General features: G+C 46.6%; 1 protein-coding gene across 3 annotated transcripts in view; it reads right to left on the bottom strand.

Moving 5' to 3' along the window:
* Positions 1-17,801, bottom strand: part of EPHB1 (EPH receptor B1) — a 395,735-nt gene that overhangs the window by 283,485 nt on the left and 94,449 nt on the right. For all 3 annotated transcript variants that reach the window (XM_077130187.1, XM_077130185.1, XM_077130186.1), the window contains one exon: positions 13,474-14,155. In XM_077130187.1, the coding sequence (XP_076986302.1) occupies positions 13,474-14,155 (682 nt within the window). The remainder of the gene's footprint in view (positions 1-13,473; positions 14,156-17,801) is intronic.

Genomic DNA, 17,801 nt, shown 5'->3' with positions numbered 1-17,801 from the left:
CCCAGAAGATAAAAACAAGACGATGACACTCAACAGAGTCCCGTGCTGAACCAGAAATCTATAACCTCAGGGGTATGGCTCCAGGGAGCCACTAGGACCCCAAGATAAAATGAAAGGCCAGCACAGACACAGGAGAGAGTATTTATGAAGGGATAGCTGAGAGAAATTTGACATCCCTGAACACATGTATTATGCTTTTGAGGATGGTTGATTTCAGCAAAATCCAGTCTCAGGAGCAGAGGCAGATGCTGTCCTCCCCTGCCCTGAGTTCTAGTCTCTGCTCTACCATTAACAGGCCTTGCTTCCCTAGAACGGTACCCAGAAATCCTTCCCGACCGTTCCCCCTATGGATAAATGAGACAGCGAGAAGAGATGCTTTTCAGCCATCCCACCCTGCTCCACGCTGGGTCTGACAGTTTCATGAGGAAATAAGTGGCAGCACTGGGAGACCATGGGGAAATAAGCAGTGGCACTGGGGTCCCAGCTGCGCTCCTTGCCCAGTGACACGACCTCTGTAATAACCATATGGTGCCTTTAATCAATTAAATATTGATTAAGCCACAGATGACCAAGCTTGAGGCAAAATGTGGGCTCCCATCCAGGGCACCTCAAATGCATGAAAGGGAGCCAAACCATTCTCAGTAACTCTAGCACTGACCTGGGAGAAGCATGACCCTCTGGGAGACACTGGTGGAATCTGGGTGCTTCTACCACACCTGGAAGTCAGAAAGGCGGAGCAGGGTGGAAATGCAGAGGGGCGGTGCAGTGCATAAGGGAGTCTGGACTCCCATCCTGGGCAGCCCCCAGTGCCCAGAGCCCCGCCTCCCTGGCTGGCTGGCTGGAGATGGTGCTGCAGAGACCATCCCTGCAGCTCCAGCTGCTGTTGCCCATGCCTATGTCACATCCAGCCAATTACATCGGATTCCTCTCTGGATGCCGCTGGGCAGGGCCACAGAGGGGAGCAGAGGAGGCCCGAGAGGTTTCTAAATGTAGCGGCCTGTTGGGAAATCCTATGCTGGAGCTCATCTTACAGGGCTGCAGTGTTAATGACCCTGGCCTCCCCTGGCCCTGAGCAGAGCTGGTCTCTCTGGGACTTGAGGGGAGGCCATTGGGGTTGGGGCTTTGCTTCTCACTCCTCAGCCCACTGCTAGTGGGTCAGAGAGCAGGGACAGCTCTTCAGTGCCCCTGAATGCAGATACCAGCACAGTGACCACACACAGACACATGCACACGCGCGTGCACACACACTATGCAGCAATCACACACAGGCACACATGTATACATGCCCCCCGTACCCCAACAGCTCCTCTTTTAGCACCTCAATATGGGACCAGCAATCCTAAGGAAGATGGAAATAGGCCCAGCAAATCTTTTTTTTTTTTTTTTTTTTGCCAAGAAGGTCTAGATTAAACCTATTTTTCCCAACTTTTGAATCCTGCAGATTTTTCAACTCAGCTCCCTTAGGCTTATAAAGTGGCTCATCTCAGCAACTCAGGTTGACAAAGGCACCGAAACTACTGAAAGGTTCAAAATGTCTCTTTGGTTCCTAGGCATGAAGGCATTAACATGCAGGTGGAAAACTATCGAGGAAAAGTGGCCCCAGTTGGAAAGCAGGTAGGAATGGAGGAGAAGCCAGGGGAGGAGCGGAGACCTCCTGGAAGACGGCAGGGACATGCCTGGATAGAGAGGAGCACGTGGTGGGGTCACTGAGCAAGACAGTGCTCCTGAGGCTCCAACGCTAACTCCCCAGCTTTGACAGGCACAGGGGAGGAGGGGCAGAGACATAAAACATAGAGACAGGGGCCCCCGTGTCTGCTGTGTTCTTTAAAAGTTGCAAAGGCTCTGCTGATGTCCAGAGTTGGGAGTGACCTGGAAAAGCCACGGGAACCCCAAGTTAGGGGAGTTACGATCCTCAGTCCGGACCCTGATTTGCAGGCCGTGAGCAGGACAGGGGGTTCCTGCAGGTTCACCCCTGCACGCAGAGGCAGCATCCCTGGTGTTCTGAGGACACACCGAGTGACCCCGCAAGCGCCAGCCAGCTAGAGGGAAGGTTGCTCTTTCTACAGCCCCTGGATAGTCTACCCTCAGCTTCCTGCCTCACCCTCCCCTGCCACAGCTGCAGCCCTTGGCCTCATCAGGGCCCTGCAGGGCCTCCCCCGCCCCCAGCCTCTCATCACGGTGCAGCTCTGCTCTGGGTGCTTTCCCCTCCTGCAGCCCTGCTGGCCTGCTGGCCTCCCACAGGGCTCTCTCCCAGACTCCTTCTACGTTCTCCTAAGGCTCTCAAGCACAGTCTTCCACAAGTCCCACCACTCCCAAGAACGCCTTCCATGACATCCCTCCAGTATACTTTTTCTAGACGCCTGCTACTTAGCCCCTGTCTGCAGCTTCCACCCTGTGCCTGGGCCCCACATCACATCTACCCCGGAGGATCTCAGAAGGCGGAGGCCTGGGGACATCATTTTATAAAGCCTTTTCTGGGGCTTCGGACGCTCTCTCTGGGATCGAGAATTGCTGGTTCAGCAGGCCACCGTTCTCTCTCTCAGGCTTGGGGGGGTCTTCCTGGCTCCCGGACCTGGAGGTCACAGAGACCACACGCCTAGGTCATCTGTGCCAGGGCAGGCCGCACAGGCCACACCTTCCAAAAGTGTGTTAGCGACCCACTAGCCTGCTGAGGGCAAGTGGATGACCCCAATGTGCTGACTTCCCTGGCCACTGCTTATTGGTCATGGAGTTGCACATGGGCAGGTGCAGGGACACAACGGCCCAGCATTCAGGACTCCTGTGTCTCTGGGTTGGGGGCACCCCATGCCACCTTCATTCCGAAAGCTTAGACCCCACATAAGCAGAATCTTAGAGTGTACTTAGAGCTTAAGAGCAATGACACCTGGCAACAGATGTCATTTCTCCTGTCCGTGATCCCACTTGTTTGTCATATAACCTGAGAAGTAGGCAGGGAAGAAGTGACAATTGATGGCAAAGAACTTTCCTAAAACCACCAGCAAGTCAACAGCAGAGCCAGCACTGAAACAGGCTTATGTCTCCAGGTGAAGCCGCTTCCCCCCGGGCAGCCCTAGTCCTCCTTCCTCCTCCACCCTCCCTTCTCCATCCCGTGTGAGCTCCGGTGGAGGCTCAATGTGTGTCCTGGACATCCATGGGGACAGGGGCAAAGGAGGTGCAGGGGAGGGGGCAGTGAGGACGGAGCAGCACTCTCATTCCTACATCCCCTCTGGCCGAAGAGGCGGGCCTATGAGGCAGCACCTCTGGAAGCATCAGAGACTGTCCTGGGAAGGAAAGTCAGGCCATCAGGAAGGGCTCGGGGGCTGAAGCAGACCCAAGCCCCATGGGGACACTGCTCCAGCCAGGATCTGGCTGCCCAGAGGCCATCCCTGCTCCCTCCAAGAACATCCATTTGGGATTCAGCAATCCCCAGGCTTCCAACAGGCAGCAACTGTCCATCCCAGTCCCTGTCATCTCCCTCCAGTCCAGTCGCAGCTGATGTATTATTTTAGGCTCCCCAGCACAGAGAGAGCTTGCCAAGTGCCACCTCTTGGGCTCCCTGGCATAGGGAGAGCTAAGCCGCTTGGAATCTACTTAACCACTAATCTTAGCGGGGCAGGGGGTAGGGGAGTGAGTAAGGACAAAGCTGTGATTTCTCACTAATCCTCTATATGATGGGCACAAAACCTGAGGTTGGTGCAGATGGACCACTCCCCTAGTAATTAACAATTTCATAAAGATACATGCACGGGCCCTCCTTCTCCCCTCTCTTTCTCCGCCGGCCCGCCGCGCGGCGCCCACGCCCCGCAGCAGCCGAGCCGCCCGCCCTCCTTCTCCCCTCTCTTTCTCCGCCGGCCCGCCGCGCGGCGCCCACGCCCCGCAGCAGCCGAGCCGCCCGCCCTCCTTCTCCCCTCTCTTTCTCGGCCGGCCCGCCGCGCGGCGCCCACGCCCCGCAGCAGCCGAGCCGCCCGCCCTCCTTCTCCCCTCTCTTTCTCCGCTGGCCCGCCGCGCGGCGCCCACGCCCCGCAGCAGCCGAGCCGCCCGCCCTCCTTCTCCCCTCTCTTTCTCCGCCGGCCCGCCGCGCGGCGCCCACGCCCCGCAGCAGCCGAGCCGCCCGCCCTCCTTCTCCCCTCTCTTTGTCCGCCGGCCCACGGCGCCCACGCCCCGCAGCAGCCGAGCCGCCCGCCCTCCTTCTCCCCTCTCTTTCTCGGCCGGCCCACCGCGCGGCGCCCACGCCCCGCAGCAGCCGAGCCGCCCGCCCTCCTTCTCCCCTCTCCTCCCCCTCCTGCTCCGGCTGCTCTCCAACCACCACGGTGCCCTCTTCCCCCGCCTTCACCGTGCTCCTCCGCCACCAGCCTCGACAGCCTTGCCGCCCTCACCTTTCCTCCTCCAGAACAGCTACTGGGGGAGTGGAGATAATACAGAGCAGCTCCCGGAACCACGAGGGAGATCAAAGGGACAGCGTACCCCATCCTGGAATGGCTGACTATCTGGGAGAACCAGCTCCGGTGAGATCACCAAGGGGCACGGGCTTTCCTGGGTGGGACGGCAAGCGACCGGAGTCCCTCCCTTCCACCTTCCTGGGCCAGCTGGTAGAACTGGACAGGCGGTCCCCTTAGGCCGCGGCGGCTGGTGCCCCCACCACACGAGGCCCCCCGGAACAACTGAGATAGTTGGGTCGGAAATCCCCAGACTGTGGAGAACAGTGACCGGGGGATCCCTTCCAAACACGTGACTCCCCCGTCGGCTGGGAACAGTGTACTCTCCCGGGCTGCGACAGCTGGCGCCCTCCCGCCACGCTTGGTGCCCCGGGCCGACTGGCTAATTTGGCCGGACACTCTCCTGTGCTGCGACGGCCGGCGACCCTCCCCGCGTTTGGAACCCCGGGCCGGCTGGCATTCTTCCAAGACGCTTCGGTTGCCGAACCTCCCCTACGGCGAGAGTTTTCCAGAGTTGAGGGACCCACAGCAACTTTCGCTGGTGGAACCCACAGACAGGCGTGTGCCACGAGCTCCACCTACTGGGCAGGATAGGAAGAACAGAACCCAGAGATTGCGCAGAAAAATCTTTCAACCTGTGGGGTTGAACACCCGGGGAAATCTGACTAAATGCCCAGACGCCAGCAGAAGATAACGGATCACGCTCAGAAAATTGAACATATGGCCCAGTCAAACGAAGAAACCAATAGTTCAAATGAGATACAGGAGCTGAAACAACTAATGCTGAATATACGAACAGAAATGGAAAACCTCTTCAAAAATGAAATCGATAAATTGAGGGAGGACATGAAGAAGACATGGGCTGAACATAAAGAAGAAATAGAAAAACTGAAAAAACAAATCACAGAACTTATGGAAGTGAAAGATAAAGTAGAAAAGATGGAAAAAACAATGGATACCTACAATGACAGATTTAAAGAAACAGAAGATAGAATTAGTGATTTGGAGGATGAAACATCTGAATTCCAAAAAGAAACAGAAACTATCCGGAAAAGAATGGAAAAATTTGAACAAGGTATCAGGGAACTCAAGGACAATGTGAACCGTACAAATATACGTGTAGTGGGTATCCCAGAAGGAGAAGAGAAGGGAAAAGGAGGAGAAAAACTAATGGAAGAAATTATCACTGAAAATTTCCCAACTCTTATGAAAGACCTAAAATTACAGATCCAAGAAGTGCAGCGCACCCCAAAGAGATTAGACACAAATAGGCGTTCCCCAAGACACTTACTAGTTAGAATGTCAGAGGTCAAAGAGGAAGAGAGGATCTCGAAGGCAGCGAGAGAAAAACAATCCGTCACATACAAGGGAAACCCAATAAGACTATGTGTAGATTTCTCAGCAGAAACCATGGAAGCTAGAAGACAGTGGGATGATATATTTAAGTTACTAAAAGAGAAAAACTGCCAGCCAAGACTCCTATATCCAGCAAAATTGTCCTTCAAAAAATGAGGGAGAAATTAAAACATTCTCAGACAAAAAGTCACTAAGAGAATTTGTGACCAAGAGACCAGCTCTGCAAGAAATACTAAAGGAAGCACTAGAGTCAGATACAAAAAGACAGAAGAGAGAGACATGGAGAAAAGTGTAGAAAGAAGGAAAGTCAGATATGATATATATAATACAAAAGGCAAAATGGTAGAGGAAAATATTATCCAAACAGTAATAACTCTAAATGTCAATGGACTGAATTCCCCAATTAAAAGACATAGACTGGCAGAATGGATTAAAAAACAGGATCCTTCTATATGCTGTCTACAGGAAACACATCTTAGACCCAAAGATAAATATAGGTTGAAAGTGAAAGGTTGGGAAAAGATATTTCATGCAAACAACAACCAGAAAAGAGCAGGAGTGGCTATACTAATATCTAACAAATTAGACTTCAAATGTAAAACAGTTAAAAGAGACAAAGAAGGACACTATATACTATTAAAAGGAACAATTAAGCAAGAAGACATAACAATCATAAATATTTATGCACCGAACCAGAATGCCCCAAAATACGTGAGGAATACACTGCAAACACTGAAGAGGGAAATAGACACATATACCATAATAGTTGGAGACTTCAATTCACCACTCTCATCAATGGACAGAACATCTACACAGAGGATCAATAAAGAAATAGAGAACCTGAATATTACTATAAATGAACTTGACTTAACAGACATTTATAGGACATTACATCCCACAACAGCAGGATACACCTTTTTTTCAAGTGCTCATGGATCATTCTCAAAGATAGACCATATGCTGGGTCACAAAGCAAGTCTTAACAAATTTAAAAATATTGAAATCATACACAACACTTTCTCGGATCATAAAGGAATGAAGTTGGAAATCAATAATAGGCAGAGGGCCAGAAAATTCATAAATACATGGAGGCTCAACAACACACTCTTAAACAACAAGTGGGTCAAAGAAGAAATTGCAAGAGAAATTAGTAAATACCTAGAGGCAAATGAAAATGAAGACACAACATATCAAAACTTATGGGACGCAGCAAAGGCAGTGCTAAGAGGGAAATTTATTGCCCTAAATGCCTTTATCAGAAAAGAAGAAAAGGCAAAAATGCAGGAATTAACTGTCCACTTGGAAGAACTGGAGAAAGAACAGCAAACTAATCCCAAAGCAAGCAAAAGGAAAGAAATAACAAAGATTAGAGCAGAAATAAATGAAATTGAAAACATGAAAACAATAGAGAAAATCAATAAGACCAGAAGTTGGTTCTATGAGAAAATCAACAAGATTGATGGGCCCTTAGCAAGATTGACAAAAAGAAGAAGAGAGAGGATGCAAATAAATAAGATCAGAAATGGAAGAGGAGACATAACTACTGACCTCACAGAAATAAAGGAGGTAATAACAGGATACTATGAACAACTTTACGCTAATAAATACAACAATTTAGAGGAAATGGACAGGTTCCTGGAAAGACATGAACAACCAACTTTGACTCAAGAAGAAATAGACGACCTCAACAAACCAATCACAAGTAAAGAGATTGAATTAGTTATTCAAAAGCTCCCTAAAAAGAAAAGTCCAGGACCAGACGGCTTCACATCTGAATTCTATCAAACATTCCAGAAAGAATTAGTACCTACTCTCCTCAAACTCTTCAACATAATCGAAGTGGAGGGAAAACTACCTAATTCATTCTATGAAGCCAACATCACCCTCATACCAAAACCAGGCAAAGATATTACAAAAAAAGAAAACTACAGACCAATCTCTCTAATGAATACAGATGCAAAAATCCTCAATAAAATTCTAGCAAATCGTATCCAACAACACATTAAAAGAATTATACATCATGACCAAGTAGGATTCATCCCAGGTATGCAAGGATGGTTCAACATAAGAAAATCAATTAATGTAATACACCATATCAACAAATCAAAGCAGAAAAATCACATGATCATCTCAATTGATGCAGAGAAGGCATTTGACAAGATTCAACATCCTTTCCTGCTGAAAACACTTCAAAAGATAGGAATACAAGGGAACTTCCTTAAAATGATAGAGGGAATATATGAAAAACCCACAGCTAATATCATCCTCAATGGGGAAAAATTGAAAACTTTCCCCCTAAGATCAGGAACAAGACAAGGATGTCCACTATCACCACTATTATTCAACATTGTCTTGGAAGTTCTAGCCAGAGCAATTAGGCAAGAAAAAGAAATACAAGGCATCAAAATTGGAAAGGAAGAAGTAAAACTATCACTGTTTGCAGACGATATGATACTATATGTAGAAAACCCAGAAAAATCCACAACAAAATTACTAGAGCTAATAAATGAGTACAGCAAAGTAGCAGGCTACAAGATCAACATTCAAAAATCTGTAGCTTTTCTATACACTAGTAAAGAACAAGCTGAGGCGGAAATCAAGAAACGAATCCCATTTACAATCGCAACTAAAAGAATAAAATACCTAGGAATAAATTTAACCAAAGAGACAAAAAACCTATATAAAGAAAACTACAAAAAACTGTTAAAAGAAATCACAGAAGACCTAAATAGATGGAAGGGCATACCGTGTTCATGGATTGCAAGGCTAAATATAGTTAAGATGTCAATCCTACCTAAATTGATTTACAGATTCAATGCAATACCAATCAAAATCCCAACAACTTATTTTTCAGAAATAGAAAAACCAATAAGCAAATTTATCTGGAAGGGCAGGGTGCCCCGAATTGCTAAAAACATCTTGAGGAAAAAAAACGAAGCTGGAGGTCTCGCGCTGCCTGACTTTAAGGCATATTATGAAGCCACAGTGGTAAAAACAGCATGGTATTGGCATAAAGATAGATATATCGACCAATGGAATCGAATAGAGTGCTCAGATATAGACCCTCTCATCTATGGACATTTGATCTTTAATAAGGCAGTCAAGCCAACTCACCTGGGACAGAGCAGTCTCTTCAATAAATGGTGCCTAGAGAACTGGATATCCATATGCAAAAGAATGAAAAAAGACCCATCTCTCACACCCCATACAAAAGTTAACTCAAAATGGATCAAAGATCTAAACATTAGGTCTAAGACCATAAAACAGATAGAGGAAAATGTTGGGAGATATCTTATGGATCTTACAACTGGAGGTGGTTTTATGGACCTTAAACCTAAAGCAAGAACACTGAAGAAGGAAATAAATAAATGGGAGCTCCTCAAAATTAAACACTTTTGTGCATCAGAGAACTTCATCAAGAAAGTAGAAAGACAGCCTACACAATGGGAGACAATATTTGGAAACGACATATCAGATAAAGGTCTAGTATCCAGAATTTATAAAGAGATTATTCAACTCAACAACAAAAAGACAGCCAACCCAATTACAAAATGGGAAAAAGACTTAAACAGACACCTACCAGAAGAAGAAATACGGATGGCCAAGAGGCACATGAAGAGATGCTCAATGTCCCTGGCCATTAGAGAAATGCAAATCAAAACCACAATGAGATATCATCTCACACCCACCAGAATGGCCATTATCAACAAAACAGAAAATGACAAGTGCTGGAGAGGATGCGGAGAAAGAGGCACACTTATCCACTGTTGGTGGGAATGTCAAAGGGTGCAACCACTGTTGAAGGCAGTTTGGCGGTTTCTCAAAAAGCTGAATATAGAATTGCCATACGACCCAGCAATACCATTGCTAGGTATCTACTCAAAGGACTTAAGGGCAAAGACACAAACGGACATTTGCACACCAATGTTTATAGCAGCGTTATTTACAATTGCAAAGAGATGGAAACAGCCAAAATCTCCATCAACAGAAGAGTGGCTAAACAAACTGTGGTATATACATACGATGGAATATTATGCAGCTTTAAGACAAGATAAACTTATGAACCATGTAATAACATGGATGGAGCTAGAGAATATTATGCTGAGTGAATCCAGCCAAAAACTAAAGGACAAATACTGTATGGTCCCACTGATGTGAACGGACATTCGAGAATAAACTCGAAATATGTCATTGGTATAAGAGTTCAGCAGGAGTTAGAAACAGGGTAAGACAATGGGTAATTGAAGCTGAAGGGATACAGACTGTGCAACAGGACTAGATACAAAAACTCAAAAATGGACAGCACAATAATACCTAATTGTAAAGTAATCATGTTAAAATACTGAATGAAGCTGCATCTGAGCTATAGGGTTTTTTTTGTTTTTGTTTGCTTGTTGGTTTGTTTGTTGTTGTTGTTTTTTACTATTACTACTACTTTTATTTCTTTTCTTTATATTAACATTTTATATCTTTTTCTGTTGTGTTGCTAGTTCCTCTAAACCGATGCAAATGTACTAAGAAACAATGATCATGCATCTATGTGATGATGTTAAGAATTACTGAGTGCATATGTAGAATCGTATGATTTCTAAAAAAAAAAAAAAAAAAAAAGTTTACAAATTACAATGTTGAAACCTAAAAAAAAAAAAAAAAAAAAAAAAAGATACATGCACGATGGGGTCAGAGGTGCTTGTGGGTTCCATCAGGCTACTGTGGTACTGCCTGATGGGCCCAACCTGTGTGTGCAGAAAGGATGAGTCTGAAACAGGCCTTTGGCTGCAGAGCCCTCTCCAAGGTATATGAGCTGCCTCACATCCTAGCCCTGCTTCCTCTGCTCTCCTTCTCTCTCACTTGCAGCAGGAACTGCTCTAGGCCAGGACCACTCCTTGCTGGCCAGGCTGCCTAATTGGTCTCCAAGCGACTGGTCACTGAGGTTTTGGCAGGAGAGGGTTTAGCAGATGCAAAGCAAACGTGGAGAGACTATGCTTCCCTGCTCATCATGAAACTCTGTCCTTCCAGAAAAAGAACACATACCCGACAGCAGAAAGGATATTTTTCCTGCCACCCCATAGCTTCAACACATGCAAATGCCCAGATCCAAATGTCCAGAAAAGGAAACTTATCAGATTGGCACAGCTGTGTGAGTCACAGAGCCATCCAGGCTGGGGCCAGCTGGACTCTTAGGATATCAGCTCCCAGGGCCGTGTTGGCAGAAAGTAGTATAGCATCCACCATTCTCCAGCTTCCAGCCTCAGGAGATTCGCTGCACAGGGCAGACCACCAGAACTGCTGTGAAAGGCCACCATGGTGCCACCTGACAACACAGCATGAACTCCCAAATAGGTGGAGAACCTTCCCCTGGAGACTCCCCACGGGGCCCAGTCACTAGTTCTTCCACATGCACGGCCCCCCTCATCGGAGGGTGCAGAACCCCACCCCCAAGTCGCCTTATGCCCAGAGCCCCCTCTCCTCCCCAGGGGTAGCCCACTGTCAGTCCTGGGTGGGCAGGTCTGGCTTGGTCTTCAGGGTCTGGTTAGCAACACAGCCAAAGACGGAGAATGCAGCTTAAAGCTCTTGAGACAGAAAGAAAGGGGCAGGTCTCCACCCTTCTAAGGCACTGAGCTGAGCCAGGCTGCTGAGTCACATGGCCCACAATACCACCTGACTTCCCACCCTGGGCCTTTGGGAGCAGCACCTAAATATGGCCAACCGTGCTTCTGAAATGGCAAAGTGATGATGCCCAATAAATCTCACCCTCCACTGAGGCTGCAATATGCAGTTTGCAACATTAAGCTGTTTTCATAACATCCCTTGACCTGGAATATCCACCAAAACTCAGGAGGAGGGGCAGATTGGGGCTGGATAGGAAGAATGGAAAGAAATCAATTGGATTTACATATTTGTCCTCATAGGCCCTCCCAAGACAACCGCAGGAGGTGACTACAAACCAGCAGGGATAGCAGAACCCCCCTAAAAAAGAGAAAAGTTCCAATTATTAGCCCAAAGACAGGAGAGCTTGTTCTCAGAGTCCTGATTAAATCAGATCCAATCAATGCTTGTTCTGGTTCCTGCCATTCTGCTCGGGAAATAATGAGAAAAATGAAAGAGCCCCAGCTAGAAACTGCAGCATGGCAGCCCTTTGAAGCCGGGACAAATCACCAGCACGGCTGTTGCACGTGTGCCTGTCAGCTGCTGCACCTGCACCTTTAAGGAACCAGCCTGATGCCTTGGTCCCCACTCAGACTCAGACAAATGCCAAAGGGGCTCCTCCCGCCCCACCCCCAACCAGTGGGACAAAGAGAAGCGCAGTGGGACCAGGCCAGGCTGCTTTGAAAACTGTCTGCATTGATTCATCAGCTGATGATGGCACTCTCTCCCCTCTCTTTCCATGCCATCCATCATGGGTACCGTAACCAAAAAATCCAATAAAGACACAAAAGCGCAGCTTTCCTCTCTCAGCAGGCCTCAGAAAGGCTGCATGAGTGCTCCGGCCCAGGCAATTAGCTGAGTCCAAAGGATCACAGAGCTCATGGGTATTAGCAATCCCATGCTAGCTGCCTTGCCTGCAAGTGTCTGGGGAGCAAGGTAAGTGGAGGAGTAAATACACAAGAGCTGGCCCAGGGCTCATAGGCATGACAAAAGGGAGGTCAGTTGGCAGGAGGCTCGCAATAGAGAAGGAAGAGACAATACAGCCCCCAAGCTCCAAGCTGTTCCCAGAGGATGAGTGACAACCTGGAGATGAGTTAAGGCCAAGTGTGGTCATTTCTGAGGTCCAACTGGGGAGCCTTGCTCCTAAGGGAATCAGAGCCTTTGAAGGCCACATGCACATTTTCAGGAAGGAAAGCAGTCCTCTCTTCCCCAATCCTGCCCTTCCCCGCATTAGACTTCTATACACTTAGGCCTCCAGACACTTCTATTTGCTCCCAGAGCTGAGTAAGCCTGGAGCCAGTTCACCACAGGTATTGCCACGTGTTAGACTTGGGCTCTCTACAGTTGAGGAGAGCCAGTTTGAATACACCGTATCTTGATACCCCTAAACTGTAAGGTTTGTATCACTCTGCATTATTCAGAAAGAAAATACCATCCTACCACTCCCCCCCTCCCTTACAATAGCTTAATCTCCTTCTAGGATGCACTGTGAAACTAGGCCCAATCTTTACCCCAGGACCCAGCATCAAGCCCTTGGAGAAAGATAGCCAAGCTATCTTTGAGTTAATGAACTACATGGATTCAGAAGCAAGTTTAGTGCTGTGGGAGCTAGAGCAAAATGAACTAAAATATTTTCCAAATTCAGTAGGTTCTCATTTACCCTTGAGTGAATTGTCCAAGACAACCCAAATTCTCCATGCCCTAGAGATTGGGGATGAACGTAGGATGTGGGACTGTATGTGTGAATATGTGTGTCCCAAAGCTAAATAGAAGTGAGTAGTAATTAGGCTATTTTCCACTGTGCAGGGAATTCTTCCCATCTCTTACTCCCATAATCAAAGACAACTTGGATAGACACAGTTGGAAAATATTCAGGCCCAGCACTGGGGAAATAGGTTCTCCAGCTTTATAATAAGCCATTAGGCTCTTTCTGTTCCTATATGACCTACAACTGGAGGGTGAGGAAATCTTGCAGGTTTGGCCCTGCCCCAGGTAGAGAGGGAACAGAGGCCTCAAAAGCCCCAGGGCTTACCCTTGCAGACCACACTGTTCTCAGGCTCATAACCAGGCTTGCAGGTACAGCGCCCAATGGGCACCATCCACTCCCCATCCCCGTTGCAATAGAGTTTGATGGGCACGTCCACTTCCTCTGCGTTGGGAATGCATGTGCCCCGAGCAATCACCAGAGATGTACTCTCTGCTCCAGTCATGGTCTCTGGAAACACTGCAAAATTTTGCACAATGCTGGGACACTTTTTGTAGAAGACACGAACAGAAAGGAGAGACATACAGGCTCCATAATCCTGGAAAGCGAGGTAAAAACCATTTCGAGTAAGAGGCCCAAAGCTCCTGACTTCTGTGTTAACCTTCATCAACCTTCCCCCGAAGTCCACCTGGGAGAAGCTCTCATCAGCAGCAATAGTGTCTACCTTCAGGTAAGGGGCCTCAGACCAGAAGGCCGACTTCTTGGTGGCAATGACTGAGTCAGTCTCATAATAGTACAAATTGAAAGTCTCCTTGCAGGAGCCTGGAACATTGGGGAGGCTGCTGCAGTCTCTCACAGTGAAGCGCATCTCCGTATAGATGCGATGGGCACCCCGCCGGTTGATGAAGGTGGTGAGCAGCCAGTTGTTCTGGTTGGGCTCGAAGACATTGCACACCTGATATGTGCGAATGGTGTTCAGGTTTTCATCATATCCACTGACTTCTTCCCACTGGTACCAAGAAGTCCACAGGCACATACATGCAAAACACAAAATAGAGAGTGAGAAGACAAAAAGAGGCAGAGAAGAGAAGAATCCTTAGCCCAGAGGGGGCCTTAAGAGCTCACCAGTCTAGCCGCTTGACTTGGGAAATGAACACATATAATTCTAACTTACTTTTAAAGCTCTCCTTATAAACAGACTTTAATATTTCTCTACAACCTATTCCAAATACATAATAGACTTTATTTTAGAAAGCTTTTCCTCATCTAACCCACAACTCTCATGATGTGATTATGGTTCATTATATCCAGTTCTCTCCATTAGCACATCTTGCAGCTTTCAACCTCAGGTAATGGCAGGAGCTTTCTTCCACAGTGCCTCACCCTGAACCCTCAATACCCACTTCTACAGATTAGGGGTTGGATTATATGACATCCTCATTGCAGAAATCCCCATCTCTGATATTAAGTCCTCTATTGTGACAAACTCCTTTATTTTTCTGAAATGCATAAGAATACAAAGCTTTTCAGAGTTTCTCAACAAACTTAGATTCTCATAAACTTTAGTTTCATGACATCAATCTCTTTGAAAAAGCTGTAAAACTTGTAAGAGTAGAGACTGCTAAGAGAGATTCTTAATGAAGCAATTTAAGTTACATTGTGCACCAATTTGGGGCAAAGATGTGATAGAAGAGAATGTCAGAATGTGTTACTTAGGGAATAAGGAAAAAGGAAAAGACGATCATAATTCATACTAGGAAAGAGAGTTCTCTGTTTTTAGCAGTCTTGTAGATTGGAAGAAAAGAAGGAAATGATGCATTTATTGAGTGATGTCTCTTCACACACATTGTCTAATTTAACCTACCCAATAATCTTTGAGAATTAAGTACTATAATCCTCAGTTTACAGATGAAAAGACATCATGCAATTCACCAATGGGCAAATGGCTATACGAGGAGAGGGAGAGAAGAACAAATCGAAAGAAGTACTTTGAATGGCCAAAGAAATTCACCTAAGGTTTTCTAGATAATTTTGGTAACAGGCAATAAGCAGAATCTATAAGGCATGGCTTCCCTAGCTGATCAACTCTGGGAGTGAGGGAGGATTGCATGGAGTGGGGGAGTCAAAGAATTACTGTGTCAAGTCTTTTCTCCTCATAGTGTGAGAAAGAGCTGAGGGAGCTGCTGTCCATAACTGGAAAGCTCTCAGGACTCCGATCTTAAGAACTGAGGCTATCAGTACCCAAGAAGTTTCAACCCTGAAGTAAATAACGGTCAGGAGAAATTAGGCCTGCTAAAGGAAAAAAAGAAAATAAGTTAAGATCCTTAACTATTTAGCAGCAACAAAATCATACCCATTTCTTTGAACATTGTACTAATTGCTATTGTTCACAGTGTGGAGCTTAAATATGTAAACTAGAATTCTTCAATTAAAGAGCTAAAACACCCATAATGTGTGCATGAGAAACATTGCTGTTGCTTGTTGCATGGAGGCAGGAGGGCAGAGGCAAGATTATCCTTCAAACTTATGCCAGAGTATCCTAAGACTAGGCACGGTGCTAAGGGGGGTGGGTGGGGAATAGATATATGGAGAGCTGGCCCTGTACAACCAGGTCCGTAAAGTGGTATCACCTGCATCCCCATCCCTGAGACACCTGAGCTCTGCCCTCGTCAGCCCTTCTCTGCTACAGCTCCTCCCAGGACCACCAGTGTGTCAGCTTCCTCCCCAGCCTGGAGTTCTTGGAGAGATCCTTCTAGGATCTTTGAACTAGCATAGAAAGAAAGAAAGCCTTAGCTCTCTGGTGGGGTACCCAAGAACCCAGCCATCACCTAAACCTCAGCACCCCTCCAGCAGCACCCCTCTCTGTCCCACTTTACTTTTCTGCAGTGCCAATAACTTCAACTTTCCCAAACCCACAACTCTGCTGCCCATCTCCAAGCCTGTCCTCCAAGCCTCCTACATAGGACACCTTTCTGTTCTTTCTTGGTTGAATAACTCTAGTTCTGGAAAACCTCCTCCCAACTACCAGTTCATACTCCCAGGTGGGACAGGCTCCCCGTCCTTGGTGCATCCTCTGTGCTCCCACAGCACTATGTCCACAGAACTATGTAAGAGCATGTACCTGCTGACATTGCCACACCTCCCTCCAGAGTCAGGGGGCCCCACGAGTTCTGCAGCTGCACTGCATTTTGCAGGGCCATGCCTCTTTTGCTCTCTTGCTCTTATATCCTACCACGGGGCCACCAGTGGAGAAAGAACTCAACTCCATGGCTCAGGCTGAGCATAAATTCACACTTTCAGACCTCAGCTGGGCCTTGGACACTTCCGGCAAAACTTTGCTTAATTTCTCATTGATTCTCTAGATATAGAGGGATCATTTTTTTATGCCTTCTTGAAGACTGCATTCTGTTCTATTTAAATGTGTTTGTTAAAGTTATGTTCTTTGTTAAAGCTATGTTTTGGTTGCTTAGTTTTTCAGAACCAGAAAGCAAATACATTAGGGAGAAGAAGTTGTTGACAATTGTTTAAGATCAAATTCTCAGACCTCCCTCCCTTCCCATGGCTGTTTTGGAATAACATTTTCACAGTCAACCCTCCATGGCTTTTGAGATATGCGAAAAAGCCCTTTGTAATTTTTTATTTTTTGGGAGTGAAGGACAGATTTCTTTTACTGTTCTGCAACTGTTTAAATCCAACAGGTCTCTCAGATCAATGATTCCGTGGGGTATATGAGGTCTTGTTACAAATATGGGGCCCTTTTACTAATGCAGAGATGAAACACGTGGCCTTATTGAGAGAGGGGACCTGGTTCCAGCTGGAGCCCCTGATCCAAACACGACCAGTCCAGCTCTGTTGTGTTGGAGCAGGACAGGGAGCCCATCTTTGTGACTCACCTTGGCAATGAGATTACCTTTAAATAAATTAAAGGAGGATTCACACTCTTTTTTAGTGCAGATATTGAAAACATTTATCCTGGGAAATGCCACTGAATGGTATTATAAGACCCAACAGAGGTAACTGTTTTGAGCATTAACCTCTCTGGGCCTCAGTTTTCTCATCTGTAAAATGAGGAATCATACTGGGTGACCTCTGGTCATAAAACTCTACAAATCTGATTGATTCCATGACAGCTCCTGCAGGAGTGATCAAAGCAAATTAGGGGCACTATAGCTCTATATTCAAAGGGTAAGAGTAGAAATTGTGAGAAAGCAAAATAACTCCCTGTGGTTTGGAGAAGGCCATCATACAGTCTCACATTAATTTCTTTTCCTTTTATTCTTCACCTTGTCAGTGGGCACTAGTGGGGTTGGGAAAATAAGCAGAGTGAGTTAGAGGAGGTATAAATACTCTCCAGGGCAAGTGGCAACTAGGATTGAGGGTCTTGAAGGAAGAAGATTTAGGCAAATGGGGATAGGTATGGAAAGGCATTCCCAGCAGAGAGGGATAAATATTGCATTTGTTTATGATACTTGGAGCCAGTCTTATTGCTGTACAGTTATACCTCATTCATTTGTCAATTAAAAAAAAATGTACTGAATGCCAGCTTTATGCCAGGCATTCCATTAGCCACTGGGGATACAGCAATATGAAGCTTGTAATCTAGTGAGAAAAACAGAAATTAGACAAATGGTTATTAAAATAACTAAATAATCACA

This window comes from Tamandua tetradactyla, chromosome 15 (genome assembly GCF_023851605.1).
Source record: "Tamandua tetradactyla isolate mTamTet1 chromosome 15, mTamTet1.pri, whole genome shotgun sequence".
NCBI lineage: Eukaryota > Metazoa > Chordata > Mammalia > Pilosa > Myrmecophagidae > Tamandua > Tamandua tetradactyla.
The sequence above is the reverse complement of the archived record's forward strand: the minus strand, read 5'-3'. Positions and strand labels throughout refer to the sequence as shown.